This window comes from Macaca nemestrina, chromosome 13 (genome assembly GCF_043159975.1).
Source record: "Macaca nemestrina isolate mMacNem1 chromosome 13, mMacNem.hap1, whole genome shotgun sequence".
In the NCBI taxonomy this organism is placed as follows: domain Eukaryota; kingdom Metazoa; phylum Chordata; class Mammalia; order Primates; family Cercopithecidae; genus Macaca; species Macaca nemestrina.
The window spans coordinates 119,183,559-119,201,427 of NC_092137.1; the positions used below are offsets into that span (position 1 = coordinate 119,183,559).

At 45.1% G+C, this 17,869-nt stretch overlaps 1 protein-coding gene across 7 annotated transcripts in view; it reads left to right on the forward strand.

Moving 5' to 3' along the window:
- The window catches only part of LOC105490094 (ALF transcription elongation factor 3), a 620,895-nt gene that overhangs the window by 581,818 nt on the left and 21,208 nt on the right, over nt 1-17,869 (forward strand). For all 7 annotated transcript variants that reach the window (XM_071077266.1, XM_071077269.1, XM_071077264.1 and 4 more), the window contains 3 exons: nt 3,297-3,421; nt 13,374-13,437; nt 17,369-17,505. In XM_071077266.1, the coding sequence (XP_070933367.1) occupies nt 3,297-3,421; nt 13,374-13,437; nt 17,369-17,505 (326 nt within the window). The remainder of the gene's footprint in view (nt 1-3,296; nt 3,422-13,373; nt 13,438-17,368; nt 17,506-17,869) is intronic.

The following is a 17,869-nucleotide window of genomic DNA, read 5'->3' on the forward strand; positions in this document are numbered from 1 at the left end:
CACTGTATGTTAGTTCCTCTTCGCCTCCATGCCAGCCTCTGACAGCCAGTGGCCCTGGACCCCTCATCCTCTCGAGAACATTAGTTACTTCCAAACCCTCTCCCATGGTAGTCACTGTGCCTATCAAAACCAGCTGGGTGGCCAGGCGTGGTGGCACACACCTGTAATCCCAGCTACTCAGGAGGCTGAGGCAGGAGAATCACTTGAACCTGGGAGGTGGAGGTTGCAATGAGCCAAGATCGCACCACTGCACTCCAGCCTGGGTGACGGAGCGAGACTCCATCTCAAAAAAAAAAAAAGAACAGGACTCTGCAAAGAAGGATGAGGGAGGAAGCAGTGTGTAACACTTTATCCCATGAGTTAAAGATCGTTAAAAGTTGCTGAAAGTTCCCTCAAGAGCCTCAATCTTACAGCATCCTCAGGAAATTAACCTTCTTTTGTGCACCCTCACTTGGGAGCAGTGGTCTTTAATTCTAGACTGAAAGAATTGGGGAAGACCTATATTAGAAAAACATGGGGCCGGGCGCGGTGGCTCAAGCCTGTAATCCCAGCACTTTGGGAAGCCGAGACGGGCAGATCACGAGGTCAGGAGATCAAGACCATCCTGGCTAACACACGGTGAAACCCTGTCTCTACTAAAAAAATACAAAAAAACTAGCCGGGCGAGGTGGCGGGCGCCTGTAGTCCCGACTACTCAGGAGGCTGAGGCAGGAGAATGGCATGAACCCGGGAGGCGGAGCTTGCAGTGAGCTGAGATCCGGCCACTGCACTCTAGCCTGGGTGACAGAGCAAGACTCTGTCTCAAAAAAAAAAAAAAAAAGAAAAACGTGGAACAAAAAGACACCAACTCAAGTTTTTTTTATTTGCCTGTAGATCCTTAAGTCATGAGCAACTATGATATACAGAGAACTGTAAACCAATTATAGATCTTATTTAGTTATTCTTCACCAAACAGGTGCTTATTTGGTAAGTACTTACTACGTGCTGGGCACCAGAGATGCAGTCACAATCCAGCAGATTCCATTTGTGCCTGAATGAAGCTTACAGTTAGCTGGGAGAGAGCCTCATACAGGGGATAGCACACATCCATGACTCAGCACCAGCGGTTTCAGTGCCAAAAAGGGAACTCACAAAAAACTAGGAGCTCTTAGAACAAAGAGGCTTGAATTAGTCCTAAGAGTGGCAAACTTTTTCTGCGAAGCAGGTTTTGACGTTTTGGACTGACCAATTACTTGTGGTGAGGCTGTCCTCTGCAACGCAGGATATTTGGCAGTGTCCCTGGCTTCCACCCAGTAGATCCTATGAGCACCCACTGGCAGTGGTGACAACTAAAAATGTCTCCAGGCATTATCAGTTTGCCCCCTGTTGAGAACTGCTGCTGTAAAAAATCAGATAAATAACCTAAGGGTTTATGGGCTGCACGGTCTCCATCCTGACTACCCAACTCTGCCATTGTAGCAGGAAAACGGACGATAGATAAATGCATAGGCAGGATTCATTTCTAATAAAACTTTATTTACAAGAAGAGCCAGGTTTGACTCCCTGTCCATAGATGGCTGACCCCTGATGCGAGATCTGTAAAAGGCAAGTAGGCATATAGTAAGGGGCACAGAGCATTATAGGCAGAGGAAGCAGCCAGTGCAAAGGTCCCGAGAAAGAACCGGACACCAGCCCATGAGTCTGGGGCACAGAGGCCACAGGCGAAGAATGGCTGAGGGGCCACTTGACTGGGATCGCTCCTTTTACCAATAGCAAGCAGAGGCCACTGGAGGAGTTTAAGAACAATTTTTAAATGTTGACATCTGAGTTTCCTGGTCTTCTATAACAGTAGACTCTAACCTGTACAGTGTTACACGTAAAAGCAGTCCATATTTAAAGCAGCATTTGTATACACTCAATTTTAATTACTTCAGAGAAACCATTTGCATTTCCTAACCTCAGATGTGGTTTTATGATCCATGTGTTTAGCACACAGTAGGTGCCATGTAAATGTTTCTATCCTGAGTAATGTGATTTTTAAAACTTTTCCACAGACTAATGTGTTCCATATATATGTGTGTGTGTGTGTATATGTGTGTGTGTATATATGTGTATATGTGTGTGTATATATATGTGTGTGTGTATGTGTGTGTATATATGTGTGTGTATGTGTGTGTGTGTATATATGTGTGTATATGTGTGTGTATATATGTGTTTATATATGTGTGTGTGTGTATATATGTGTGTGTGTGTATATGTGTGTGTGTATATATATGTGTGTGTATATATGTGTGTGTGTATATATATGTGTGTGTGTGTATATGTGTGTGTGTGTGTGTATATATATATGAGATGGACTTTTGTTCTTGTCGCCCAGGCTGGAGTGCAATGGTGCAGTCTCAGCTCACTGCAACCTCCACCTCCTGGGTTCAAGTGATTCTCCTGCCTCAGCCTCCCGAGTAGCTGGGATTACAGGTGCCCGCCACCACGCCCGGCTAAATTTTGTATTTTTAGTAGAGACGGGGATTTGCCATGTTGGCCAGGCTGGTCTTGAACTCCTGACCTCAGGTGATCCACCTGCCTTGGCCTCCCAAAGTGCTGGGATTACAGGTGAGAGCCACTGCACCTGGCCTAGAATTTATTTTTTAATAATTCCTAGTGATTCCCGTTGACTCCTTCTGGTCTTCACAGACAGTGACTTCACAGACTGTGAGCTGAGTGACTTATCTTTTGCAAGAGGCAGTGAAGGTGAATGGTTCTGAAAGCGTGGTTCCAGGATCATGGGTGATTGCAGCATCCGCATCACTGGGAACCAGATGGAAGGGCAAATTCTAGGTCCCCACCCCAGCCCTGCTGAATCCCAGACTCTCAGTGCGGAGCCTGGCAATCTGTGTTTTCACCAGCCCCCTGGAGGATGGTGATTGATGAAAACTGAACTGGCCAGCCTCCGGTCTAGCGGACTGGGAACAGTAGGCGTCTAAACCCTAACCCCTGGCCTCCACCACAGTCACTGAGTGTGGACAAGTTGCTGAAGCTCACCAAGCCTGTTTCTGGATCTGTGAGAGTGGGCGTCATGACTTCCCTTTGGATAGTGTCATGAGAATGACGGTTGAGAACGCAGGTAGAAGCCCTCGGCAAATACCTAGAAGGCAGGTGTTTCTTTATTGAGACACAATCACCATCCATTCTAATACAGCACACAAAGATGTTCTGTAGAGCCAAAGATATTCTATGTATGTATGTATATATGTATGTGATGGGCTGCTCGCTTCACCAGGTGGCCAATTTCTCAAAGACATGTGTTGTTTCTTGTTTAGAAAGCAGCTCACAACAATTCTGAAAACATTCCCCTCCACAAGTCACGACCGCAGACGGAGCCGTGGTCTCCAGGCTCCAACGGCCACAGGGACTGCAAGAGGCAGAAACTCATCTTCGATGATATGTAAGTTCAGACTTTTTTTAATATGGTGAGGGGTAAGACAGAATAGAAGCTGCTCAGGTGGAAGGGGCGTGGACACCTTGGTGTGGCCACCTTCAGCAACAGTGTGGCCTTTTTTTCCCCTGGTCATTTAAATGTCCCTCTTGAAGGGAATTGGAGCCTTAATTTTGAGTGCATGCCTGAGTCGTGGTGGGGTTTTTGGGTAGACAGAATAATCAGTGCTAACGGGGTTGGACATAGAAAACAAAGGCGAATAGCATTAATGAGTCTTACGCTTCTAAGCACTTGTACTGTGGGTTGTTGGCGGTTTTATGCTACTAGAAAGAGAAGCATTGTTGTTGTTGTAAATTATAATAGGCAATGAATAATAGTGATTTACTCCTGAAAGCTTTTTTCCTCCAACTGCTATATTCTTTATAATAGTATAAATGATTCTTCTATAGGAAAAAAAATGCCATCATCCTTCACCCAATTCTAGCACTTTCAGTCTCACCCAAGTATAACTTCCATTCCCGGCATCATTTTAAAAGGAGGAAAAACAAGAGGAGAAGATGAATAAAAATAACATCCTGGAATGCTCTCGAGAGGCTGAAAATGACAAATGAGAAATGATCAAATGATGCTGAAAATTATTTCGGCTCTTAGGGAAAATGTATGTGTTAAGGACAAGCCTGGAAGGCAGAAGATACTCAGTGTGAATCCTCTTTTCAGGTTTAGTGGTCCTACGGACGTCAAATACATGGCTGGGTGAGGCAGGAAAAATTCGGCCCCAGGGTGGAGCAGCTGCAGAAGTAGGCTCTCCTGCCCTCTAAGGGCTTCTAGTCTAGCTGAGGAGACAGACTGCAAACCACTAACCCCACTGGATGTTGGAAAATAAAATGGTTCTACATGTCCGAGAGTCCCAATGACAAATTCCACGGCTCCCTCCACGGGGCCCTCCTAGGATCCATTAAATGACATCTCCTAAGGTGTATCACGTGGAGCAGAGAAAGCACCATGCAGGGGTGGCTACTCCAGCCTCGTCGTCCGCCCCGCTCCTCCATCCATAACTGCCACCCGAAGTCTTGGCATGATCTATTCACCTCTGTACGCTTCCTTGGGAAATTTAAAATACTAAGTTGTAGTCTTCAAGTACTGCATGGACTCCCGTAAGCTAATGAGGGTACAGAGTTTTGGGGTTGAAAGCCAAGTCCACATTCGTTGTTTATTTTGTTAAATGAACACATTCCAAGGCAACTGGGTTTGGGAAAGCTTGAGGGCAGCCCAGGAAGGCATGTGTGTTTCCTCTCTTCCTGTGGTGGCAGCTGCGTCCCACCCACACTCCTGGCCCTCACCGCCCCCTTCCTCTCACTGTCTACATCGCCTTTGCCAAGCAGCCAGGGAGGTAGGTGGGTGATTAATCCCCAGGGAGGGCATGGAGTGGGAGTACAGTCAGGTGGCAAACTACATTTATAATTAAGGTTCAGGACATAAATTGTTCATGTGAACTTCAGCCATTTGTAAAAAGAAGAGATTAGAATTGTGTATAAGGATAATGTAGAAATCTGCATTTGGAAGTCATAACCCAACAACATGATCAAACAGAAGGAGCATTAGACCCTGAGGTACTCACACCACCGCATACTTACAGTGGATGGTTTTGAGAGCATGGTATATACACACAAAATACAAATACATATGTCATATTAAAATGCAAGGAATTTTCCAGTGTATGAACCAGAAAGCTAGGTCAGAAACAGCAACGACTAAATGATTGCACTTTGATCTACAGGTACTTGGGACTTTTTTTTTTTTTTTTTTTTTTTTGAGACAGGCTTGCCCTGTCACCCAGGCTAGAGTGCAGTGGTATGAGCATGGCTCAGTGCAGCCTCAAAGTCCTGGGCTCACGCTATCTTCCTGCCTCAGCCTCCTGAGTAGCCGGGTCCACAGATGCATGCTACCACCCCCAGTTAGTTTTTTTTTTTTTTTTGTAGAAAAAGTGTCTCATGGCTGGGCACGGTGGCTCATACCTGTAATCTCAGCACTTTGGGAGACTGGGGCGGGTGAATCACAAGGTCAGGAGTTCAAGACCAACCTGACCACGATGGTGAAATCCCGTCTCTACTAAAAATACAAAAATTAGCTGGGCGTGGTGGTGGGTGCCTGTAAGCCCAGCTACTCCGGAGGCTGAGGCAGATAATTGCTTGAACCTGGGCGGCAGAGGTTGCAGTAAACTGAGATCTTGCTACCACACTCCAGCCTGGGCAACAGCGAGACTCTGTCTCAAAAAAAAAAAAAGGCCGGGTGCGGTGGCTCAAGCCTGTAATCCCAGCACTTTGGGAGGCCGAGACGAGCGGATCATGAGGTCAGGAGATCGAGACCATCTTGGCTAACACGTTGAAACCCCGTCTCTACTAAAAAAAAAAATACAAAAAACTAGCCGGGCAACGTGGCGGGCGCCTATAGTCCCAGCTACTCGGGAGGCTGAAGCAGGAGAATGGCATGAAATCAGGAGGTGGAGCTTGCAGTGAGCAGAGATCGCGCCACTGCCCTCCAGCCTGGGAGACAGAGCGAGACTCTGTCTCAAAAAAAAAAAAAGAAAAGAAAAAAAAATTAGCCAGGTGTGGTGGCGGGCGCCTGTAGTCTCAGCTACTCGGGAGGCTGAGGCAGGAGAATGGCGTGAACCGGGAGGCAGAGCTTGCAGTGAGCTGAGATCCGGCCACTGCACTCCAGCCTGGGTGACAGAGCGAGACTCCGTCTCAAAAAAAAAAAAAAAAAAAAAAGTGTCTCACTGTGTTGCCCAGGCTGGTCTCAAACTCCTGGCCTCAAGCAGCCCTCCCACCCCAGCCTCCCAAAGTGCTGGGATTATAGGCAGGAGCCACCATGGCTGGCAGCCCTTGGACTTTTTATAAGAGGAAATGTCTCTCAATCTGCTATGGCTGAAACTAATATAATTTTGTCACTACCAGTGTCAACAAAGAGGCTGTTATCATTTGTTCTTCCCATTAGCAATACGTATAATTTGCCTGGCTGACAGCCACAATGAAACTGTTTCTCCTTTTATGGATATAGATATAATAGAATAAAAAAGCACTGTTTCATATCCATCATATGGAGAGATAGATGTCGCATTCCAATTGCCATGTGTCCCGACTGATTTGAAATCCATAACAGTAAAATAAATATGCAACTCAAACAGCCACTCAACCGTCGAACTAAGAAAGTTGTGGAAAGATTCTTCAAGCTTGAAAAGCAAAAATAGGCCGGGCACAGTGGCTCATGCCTGTAATCCTAGCACTTTGCGGGACCGAGCGGGGTGGATCACTTGAGGTCAGGAGTTTGAGACCAGCCTGGCCAACATAGGCTGGTCCCATCTTTACTAAAAACACAAAAAAGAAAAATTAGCCAGGCGTGATAGCATGTGCCTGTAATCCCAGCTACTCGGGAAGCTGAGGCAGGAGAATCACTTGAACCCAGGAAGTGGAAGTTGCAGTGAGCTGAGATCGCGCCATTGCGCTCCAGTGTGGGCCACAAGAGTGTAACTTCATATCAAAAAGAAAAAAAGCAAAAATAGGCATCGTCTCTTCCTTTAAGCAGTAAAAATAAGCAACCTTCAAGAGATCACTGGGCTAAGATGTTACCTAAAATTGGTAACAAATTTACCAATTACAGGAACGTCTCCCAGGTTCCATTTGGTACATATGGAGTACTTACTAAGTGCCAAGTACAGGCACAAGAGTTGAAGTATAATGATTAATTAATTCTCAGTTCTTCAGGGGAGAGAGAGGCACATGGTGACCTCTCCAGGAAGGTTTCCTAGGATTACTTAAATTTAATTCTCTACCTCCTCCCTGCCCACCTCCATTCTGTGCCAGCTTCCCCACCAGCACCCTCAGTGACAGAGGAGGACCTCAGCCCCATCACTTTCCTTGACTTCTCTTCACCCAGGGTGAAGAGTGAACTTTAGCCCTTTTTAAAAACAAGCAGTGAAATGACCAAAGAGAGGCCACCAATGGAAGAAAAGAAAGGACTAGATAATTAGCACTGGAGTGATTTCAAGTTGATGAAAATCCAGTTTCAGTGATCCAAAAAGTAACAGATGCCACACTGTCATTTAATTTTTAAAGCCGCATCATGCAGCTTTTTAAAAAAAGTAAACTCATCCCTTTGTATTATAAATACGTGTTAATGGTTGAATAAACATGGGATTCAGACAACAGCTGAAGCCAGTAGGCTCTCAATAGCAAGTGTTGAATGAACCCAGCTGAATTATAAATGACATTCCCAGGAAAGAGTGCCTGCAATTTTTTCTATGACTGTAAGGAATCTACATGCAGGTAAATGTAAATTCATGGGCTTCCAAGCCCCTTTTCCTATGTTACTTACCAAAAATTAGCCAGATATGGTAGCGTGCGCCTGTGATTCCTGGAATGCCTGTAAACAGGCACCAGTTAGTTCCTTTGGGATACAGACAGAACTGAGCAGAATAACATTTATTTTAAAAATGTGATCCAGGTCAACCTGTCCTTTGTACGTTGTGGGCTCATATTGGCGGCAGTGCGACCTCACCTCCTCCCCTGACATTTAGCAAGTAACACAACATTCACTGCTTGACAGCTGCAGTATTAAGGTGACACTCGTATGATTACCAAACATTTGTTTAAAAAACAGATCTGTAAGAATGTATGTCAATGAATAGGTAGCACTTGATTCAACTTGAGGCCTAGGAACTGATCTTACTAGTGCAAAGCCATGAGCTGTAAGTCACTTGGTATCATAATTAGTGACAGGGGAATTCTCGGCTGGGGACAATGGAGAGCGAACACCTGTGTCACGAAGGCCTCGGTACAGAAGTCCTGAACGGAGCTATGTGGTGATGAGATGCTTGGCTGGAAAACCACCTCCTCCATCCTGCCGCCGTTCTGCTGTGCTAGGAAGCCAGAGAACCCCAGGTGCCAGGGCCGCCTGCCGCTCCCCGGAGGAAGTGCTGGCTGCTGCCTGTATGTCACATGGAAAAGTCAGTCACAATCAGCACATTCAGCCAAACCACCGAACGTCCCTTCTGTCCCCATGGTGCCCATAACAGGAGCCCGGCTACCTGAACCTCCTGACAGTGAGGAAAGACTGACTATAGACGCCAGGCACTGAAGGTCATGGCGTGTGAAATGTGGCCACGAGGAAGGAAGAGGGACTTGACATTTGTAATGTACTTAGCACAGCAGTCTCAAAGCTAAAAGGATTTTAATTTTATAGAGGAGGGGAAGACTCCCATATTGTAAAAGGTTGGATCCCTAGCAGCATGATTTAGTCAAAGGACACCAGTTGAGATCCTTGAGTAGGCGAAATTACAGCAGGGAAGGTGCTCCCACCGCCCCCCAACCCAGGGCTTGCAGTGGGCATGTTCTCCTGAGGGTCTCCTCTCCTAGTCCTTTCAAAGCAGGACCCTACCTTTTTGTTTTCCTGATTAATCATTAAGCCTTTATTGGTCTTCATTTAGAATTTCTCCCATTATGAAATCCCTGTCTCAAGGCCAGGTGCTTCTTTTGTTCGAACCAAAACAGAGCGTGAGAGTAAGCATGAGTGAGACAGAGAGAAAGAAATGGAGAGTAGGATTTGCCAAGGCGGGGTGCGGGAGGACAAGGACATTCAGATCTCCTGGATTGAAATCTCAGCCGTCCGATCATTTTTAGGGTTTTGTAAGATTATTTTAAATGTCACTCAGAGAAAAACAATCATCAGATTGATAATTTCCCATTTCAACACAAAGTTACTTTGGATTCAATGACCCAAACCTGCCCCACTTAACCTGAGCATCCCGCAGAGCAGACCCTGCCTCCTGTGCCCAGCTGAGAGGGAAGCAGTCGCCTGCAGGAGCCTGTGGCCTGGAAGACACAGTGAATGACCGCTTGTGCCTGGGAGAAGCCAGGTTCCAGGGACTCTGGGGCCCCAGCCAACATCAAAGTTGTGGAAATAAAAGCTGTTTTGAATCCTTGCTACCCAGATGCAATCTACCTGCGTCTGTGGGGAAGGGCCTGGAAAGCCGGTGCCAGCATCCTGGAGCGGCGGACTCTGAAGTCCCCTCATCCGTAGTCATCACTGACTCTGTGTATTAAAAATAATTACTTAACTTCTTATGCATTCTCCGCAAAGCTTGGGACATATTAACACCTCTGGGGCTTGTCAGATGACAAGCTGACATATCGGATAGCAGATGATGAATTCATTTGGTATGCAGTTGCCTATTCGTCTGATTTGGATTTCAACTTCCCGAAGAAAATCATCCAATTTCTGCCGCGCCGAGGAACTTGTTGTTCAAACACATTGAGCTCTCATCCCTGCCAGTTTTCACAAAACAGGCTGGTTCTACCGAGGGCGGCATTTCACAGAGGTAGGAATTACAGAAAGGAGCCTGCCAGGCTCTCCGTGGGAGACCATTCAACTCTATCCCAGTCACAAAGGAGAACAAAAAGCAAGGTTGCTTTAATATTCCTGTGCCAGAAGAAATATGGGGGTAGCTCAAACCCTGATGTTGCTGAGAACCAAGGCCGTGTGTTTCTAGGTTGGGGTGGCAGGAGGGGGAAGAGAAGAAAAGAAAACATTTCTATTTGGATCAAGTGCTCAGAATGCTTTTGTTGGAGAGAGCTCTCATAATGAAGACGCATGCGGCTAAGCTCTGGCTTTCAGATCACTCACGCCCCGTTTCTGAAGAGCCCGAGATTCACAGTTAGTTACATTTATGGTGTTTAATTAAACTTTGATTAGGTTTGTTCATCTATCATCATAAAATACCATCACCGTGGAAAACAATGGGAGGAATTTTATTACACAAATGGAAGACAAAAACTCTAGGTTTTCCAAGTTAAAAAAAAAATAGAAGATTAGATGGAAAATCTGTTTGAACACTGAGATAAGATCTCATTTTAGTACCTTTGCTGTATTCTATTCTATAACGGTCACAATGGTGACAGCAGTTTTACTTTTCCTACTGATTTGTGTATTGCTGTCAGAAGGGATGCCTTTGTGAAAGCGTGCGTTGGTGGCAAGGCTGGACACTGGGTGACATCCCACTGGTCCCACTGGCTTTATAATGATCTGCTCTGGAAGTACGGCACTAGAAATCACCCAAAAGGAGAAAATGGGCCAATCATCAGGCAATCTTCAGTGACTCATTACAGTGAGCCCTCCATTCTATGCAAAGATGAGAGTTCTAACAAATGTGTTCGTAAGTGGCCTCCAGATGGTACCTATGCTATTAGCATCTCAGGTTACTGCTCTGATTATAGCTGCTCTGATACAGTCAGAAAATTAGGTGTGTTACTTACCCACATGCGCTATTGTGAGAGTCTGTGACTCAGCCTCCATATCAGGATTTTAAAATATGCTACTATGCTGCAGATGAAAACAATAGTGATTAAGGAGCTTATATTAGGAATTATGAGCCCCTGCCATCCATAAGGGTAACTTAGAAGGCTGGTGGAAACTAAGAAGCCATAGCTTATTACCAAGATAATCCTTTAATGAAAACGAAATGCATTTGAAGTAGCGATGTGTTAGTGACAAAACAGGGCAAGAAAAAAAAAATGACCTAACTTATATACTAGAGTATAGAACAGATAATGATGTGGAGAATTTCAGGTTGCCATGGAGACACTCTCTGGCTCACTGGACGCGATGCTGCACCCCGTCGGAAGGCACCACTCTTCTAAGCTCAAAATGAATTCAGTGCCATTCATCCAAGGGAGACCTGCTTACCTTCTACCGTGTGCCAAAAACTACAGGGTGGGGAAGATCAAAGAGGTCTACAGCATGGTCCTTACTACAAATGAACCAGCAACCAGGTTGCACACATGCCCAGTAGAGCTCAGAAGATAATGAAATACCAAGTGTAGGAAACAAGAAGTGCTGTGTGAGGTCAGGAAGGACAAAGGTGAACATGGACCAAGGTTACTCGGAATGCCTTACAGCGGGGGAAGTTGAGGGGCAGGCAGCATTTGGCTCCTGGAAGACACTCAGTGAATGAAGAGCGAGCAGAGTGTTCCAGGTGGCGGAAGTGATGAGCAGAGCTCCTCGGACCAGGAGGCCATGTTATCAAGACAATGAGGAGCCACCTCTGACTTTGGTCAAGGGCCTTCTTGAATGAGTGACATAGTTAAGTGGGTTAGGCACGATTTTTGGGGATCTGAACTGAGATTTGATCTCATAGACCCTGGAGACTGATTTTAGGTCTGTGAGCAGGATGGCAAGGTGATGAAAGCCATGTAATCCCAGCACTTTGGGAGGCTGAGGCAGGTGGATCACTTGAGCTCGGGAGTTCAAGACCAGCCTTTACAACATGGCGAAACCCCGTCCCTACTAAAAATACAAAAAGTTAGCCAGGCATCACGGCACACGCCTGTAGTCGCAGCTACCTGGGAGGCTGTGGTGGGAGGGTCGCTTAACCCCAGGGGGCCGATGCTACAGTATCGGTGATAGTACCACTGCCCTCCAGCCTAGGCAACAGAGTGAGAACCTTTCTCAAACAACAACAATAACAACAACAATAACGTCAATTGCCAGAGTTAGAACCAAAGACCAGACAATATGTGGACATTCTGACAATATGTGTCAATTTGTGGACAAAGAAGGAAAACTCACCAAGGCAACAACAAAGCCATTCATATGGGGAAAGCATGGGTGTCCAGGAGCTGGAAGAGAGAAGATGGAGTGGTAGGAGCAGGGCCTTCCTAGGAAGGAGACCTCAGGCCTCACCCTCAGTGAAAGACCCAGCACAGTGAATGCACAGTTCCAGCCCTCAGTGGGGTGCGTGGGGTGGGGTGAGGAGCCATCTGGACCCCAAAACTATGCTGTGATTCTGGTTTGTTTGATTAAAAGGCAATGTCATTGTCACAGAAAAGCATTGTCACACATTGCTTTTCTAAGCATTTTGACCTCTCTGGATACACGAACGCTCTGACTACCTAATATTACAATAAGGTAAAAGATCCCATTAGGATCTGAAATAAGGCAGTTCAGAATAAGCCTGCAATAATAAGCTAAACAGTCCATGATGAATATCACTATTCCGCCATATCTCCCATTCAGAGAGTCCTGGCTTATATTTGATATTCATGAATAGGTCAAGTTTATTGATTATATAAAGTTTATGCTGCTGGTACCTATAAGGAGGTCATTTTTTTAATCTGTCGGGCTAAACACTTAAAGGCACTGTCCAATGAGTACCTTAGCGTCACTGGACCTCATTACACACGCTCAAATCAGTCTCTGGATGAGTTACCTTCATCTCCCGGCAGAGTCACCGCTGGCCAGGGTTATTGCTTTAATAATCCACATGTCTGCTGTTAATGTTTACCAGCTAGCTAATCAGAGCTCTAGAGAATACATGGCATGTTTGCATTGTTACAAGGTAGACATCATTTGACAATTAACTTCATTACAACTGGAATGTAATCATCCAGCACTATCTCTTTTTATTTTTCACTGTGAGGCTTTAAGATAATTCAATATATATACATAAAACTCTGGGTACTAGATATGCATATAAATGCACTTATTTTCATAAGGATACATAAATATACTCACCCATATATATCCATACAATTATGAGGTATATGTACAATGTTTACATTAAAAGCGGATTGTTTTATTTAAATATTGCATAAAATAAGATTTCTCACTTGTTTTTTTTGCCATACAATAAAAAATATATTCACAAATTAGGCACTAGGGGGCCATGTTAAAGCCACTGTAAATAGCGACTACTGGCATATGTTGAGTGTGTTTCGAATTGCTAACTTAAGAGAAAGTTTATTGTGATATTTGACATATAGGCAGTAATTTGGAAAGACAGAAAACACACTTAATTCCGCATTAAGCAGAGTTTTTAAATTGCACCTTAAGTTTGAGTGAAAGGAAGGAATATTTTAAAAAGATCTTGCACTTAAGCATAATGACGTTTAATATCATTCCCTCCTTGTAGGCCTCGCAGTGCCGATTATTTTATGCAAGAAGCTAAACGAATGAAGCATAAAGCAGATGCAATGGTGAGACCCTTTTCTTTCCAGATACGTTCTTCCAAATTACGTGTGTACTGCATCTTCATCACTGGGACAATATAGCTAGGGTAATTATAAAATCTATTACAAGGATGGCTGGGTCTGTTAAATGGAGAAATGTTTATATAATCAAGTGTTCATAGCCCAATAAATTATGACTTCAACCAATAATGCCTGACTGGGAAAAAGCCCTGGATAAATGAATATTTCAGTTTAGTCCTAAGGTTTGAATAGTAACTAGAGCCAGTGGAGGCAGTGGGTGGTAGTATTTTTTCTTCCCCCTTCAAAAAGTGAAATCTAGATTTGCATTTTTCTCTTGTTAGCCTGACAAACCCTTGGCTGAGTCCCAGGATCAAATCTCTTTTCAAAAACACTGGTGTTCTTCACATGTATCTGCCAAAAATGAATGCTTTCTCTGAAACCGTACAACACGGGAACTGTTATCTGTGCATAAGACTCTAAAGTCACCATGATTTGATGTTTTCAAAGAATAACTTTTCTTGCTTGGATAATCTCCTGTTTTGGAAAGCTTGAAGCTGCCAGGCAAGAGATAGAAAACTTTTGTTTTGTTTTCTAAAAGAGGTCATATGCTTGTTCCATCTTAAATGAATGAAGTCCAGAGGGACTGCTTCCCACCTAGTAACTCGAGTTTAGTCTCCTCCAGTGTTCATAACTGAGATTGAGGCAGGTGCTGGACGTGAAGAAGGCATTTCCAGTGACCTTCAGAATACTGAAGATGTTTAAACAGTTACAGGCCGGGCGCGGTGGCTCAAGCCTGTAATCCCAGCACTTTGGGAGGCCAAGGCAGGCGGATCATGAGGTCAGGAGATCGAGACCATCCTGGCTAACCCGGTGAAACCCCGTCTCTACTAAAAAATACCAAAAAAACTAGCCGGGCGAGGTGGCAGGCGCCTGTAGTCCCAGCTGCTCGGGAGGCTGAGGCAGGAGAATGGCATAAACCCGGGAGGCGGAGCTTGCAGTGAGCTGAGATCCGGCCACTGCACTCCAGCCTGGGCGACAGAGCGAGACTCCATCGCAAGAAAAAATTTAAAAAATAAAAAAAATTTAAAAAACAGTTACATACCCCTCTTCCAGTGCTACCGACGTCACCTATTAAACACTTATTTACGTGAAGACCACTGCCTAGGCACACTGGGGTACAGGAGGAATTATCCCTACGTATCAGAAAATAGAGAAGGGCAGCGGAAGGTAAGCTCTTGTCCACACAATCTGAGTCTGATGGACAGTTCTGGTCGTCTGGAGAAGCTGATGTATGGCCACTCTTGGAGAAGAGCATCAGATTTTTAAGGAGAAAGAGATTTTCTGCTTGAATCCAGCATCTAAAGTTTACAGCATTATTCATTCATTGTCTTCTTGCCCAACCCTATCTTTCCTGTTGACGATTTCCCAAGAGGAGACACTGCTCCAGCCAGGCTGGTCCCCTACTAACCTCTAAGCACACCTGGCTCCTGCCAGCCAGCGGGCGTTTGCAGGGATTCACTGTCACACATACTCTCACGGGCATACTCACACCCTCAGTGTCCTCCCCAAATCTAGCCAAACCCTACCATTCCTTCCTGGCATCATGTTCAGTCTCCTCCCTGTGGCCTTCCCAGCCTCTCTGCAGCCCTGTCACTAGCTCCCTTCCCTCCATCTCATTTGCACTGGATGCCTCGTTTTGCATTTTGTTGGGTAATCACAGACTGACTTGCACTTTGAGCTATCTTGTAGGTGTACATTTTCTCTCTCCAAGTATATTATATGTTTGGCTTGTGGAGTGCACATACCACAGAATTCGGTGCTTTAGGAAATATTAATACTAAATGAAATGACTTCATCTGAAAGTGTTACCAAGAAATACTGCATTACAGGCCATAACACTTTCAGGTAACATCTGAAAGTGTTACCAAGAAATATTGCATTACAGGATCACACCTGTAATCCCAGTACCTTGGGAGGCTGAGGCAGGCAGATCATTTGAGGTCAGGAGTTCGAGACCAGCCTGGCCAACATGGTGAAACCCTGTCTCTACTAAAAATAGAAAAAAAAAAAAAATTAGCCAGATGTGGTGGTGCACACCTGTAATCCCAGCTACTTGGGAGGCTGAGACGAAGACTCGCTTGAACCCAGGAGGCAGAGGTTGCAGTGAGCCAAGATCACGCCACCATGCTTCAGCCTGGGTGACACAGTAAGACCCTGTCTCCAAAAAAAAAAAAAAAGAAATGTTGCATTATAACCTACACTAGCTTTATAAGCTGTTTACAAATTTGATTTGCTAGTGAGAGGAGGTTTTGCTCCGCATTTCTGTTTTTGAAGCTATCGTTACTAATGAAGTTTTTTGTTTTTTGTTTTTTGTTTTTGTATTTTTAGTGGCAAGACTTGGAATAGTATTTGAGTATTATGTCATTCGGTTTTAATTGATGAATGAATCATTTGAAAATTGTGGAGATTTTGCAATCCAGAGTTAGACTATGTAATTACCTACAAAGAGTAGTAAGGTATGGAGCCAGGAACTTGATGTGTAAGTTTAGATTTATGAGATCTTAAGAATATAAAGCTGCTCTCTGGCTGCCCTTGCTGATGTGGGAAAAGAATAACACAAATTTAGACAGCTACAGATAATTCCATAGAAATTTGTTTTCTTTTGCTTTTAGAGACAGGGTCTTGCTCTGGTGTCCAGGCTGGAGCACAGTGGGGTGATCATAGCTCACTGTAACCTCAAACTTCCAGGCTCAAGTGATGCTCCTGCCTCACCTTCCCAAAACACTGGGATTACAGGCATGAGCCACCATGCCCAACCAAAAATCATTTGTATTTTCAACTTTTTGCCCCATTTTAGCAAAGCTGAAATAGCTCCTTGAGATTTGTCTCCTCTCCTTTCCCCTACTCACTCTCACTCTTAAGTGAGGTTCTAAATATTAACAACAACAACAACAAACAATTGAGGCCAGGCGTGGTGACTTACGCCTGTAATTCCAGCTACTTGGGAGGCTGAGGCAGGAGAATCGTTTGAATGCAGGAGGCAGAGGTTGCAATGAATCCAGATGGCACCACTGCACTCCAGCCTGGGCTACAGAGGGAGACTCTATCTCAAAAAAGAAAAAAAAAAAATGAGAAGAGGAAGGCATGGAGATGTAAGTGCCACAAGTAATGTAAAAGATAATAACCAAGGCTGGGCGCGGTGGCTCACGCCTGTAATCCCAGCACTTTGGGAGGCCGAGACGGGCGGATCACGAGGTCAGGAGATCGAGACCATCCTGGCTAACACGGTGAAACCCCGTCTCTACTAAAAAATACAAAAAATTAGCCGGGCGTGGTGGCGGGCGCCTGTAGTCCCAGCTACTCGGGAGGCTGAGGCAGGAGAATGGTGTAAACCCAGGAGGCAGAGCTTGCAGTGAGCTGAGATCCGGCCACTGCACTCCAGCCTGGGTGACAGAGCGAGACTCCATCTCAAAAAAAAAAAAAAAAAAAAAAAGATAATAACCAAGGCCTGGAACCATCCGAGTTGAGGATGTACCAAAAGAAGTATGAAAACTCTTATATGGGACCAGACCTATGAACTTTGATGCATATTTAGCATAGCATGGAGGAACAAGGAATGAAGTCTCCAAACCATTAGGGGTTGGAAAGAGGGAAACAGAAATCAGAGCAGCCATGCAGTTCTGAGCTGTGTTGATTGGCAGCTGTCACATGGGTTTGATACAATTCTGTACGTAACTGTTTGCTCACTTACTCCAAGCCAGTAGCAGTTTGAGAAAATAACTAGAAAAAGAAGTATTCTATTTCTTTCTTCTCTCAGCTTCATTCACAGGATTTTAGAAGTCAGAGTTGGGTTTCTCAAAGTGTATAAACTACATGACAATGCCATTTTTAAAAAAACTGTTGTTTAGGAAAACACTATATTAACTCTGTTGATCAGGTGGAAAAGTTTGGAAAGGCTTTGAACTATGCTGAAGCGGCGTTGTCGTTTATTGAGTGTGGAAATGCAATGGAACAAGGCCCCATGGAATCCAAATCTCCTTATACGATGTATTCAGAAACAGTAGAGCTCATCAGGTAAGCACTGTGTTTTCTTGCTGGATGAGGGGAGGAGGTGAGGAGTGTGGGGAAGTACTATGGAAACAGAGAAAAGAATGTCAGCCTGGCCAGGCGCGGTGGCTCACGCCTGTAATCCCAGCACTTTGGGAGGCCGAGGCCGGTGGATCACGAGGTCAGGAGATCGAGACCATCCTGGCTAACACGGTGAAACCCCGCCTCTACTAAAAAATACAAAAAATAACCCTGGCGTGGTGGCGGGCGCCTGTAATCCCAGCTCCTCGGGAGGCTGAGGCAGGAGAATGGTGTGAACCCGGGAGGTGGAGCTTGCAGTGAGCCAAGATCGTGCCACTGCACTCCAGCCTGGGCGACAGAGCGAGACTCT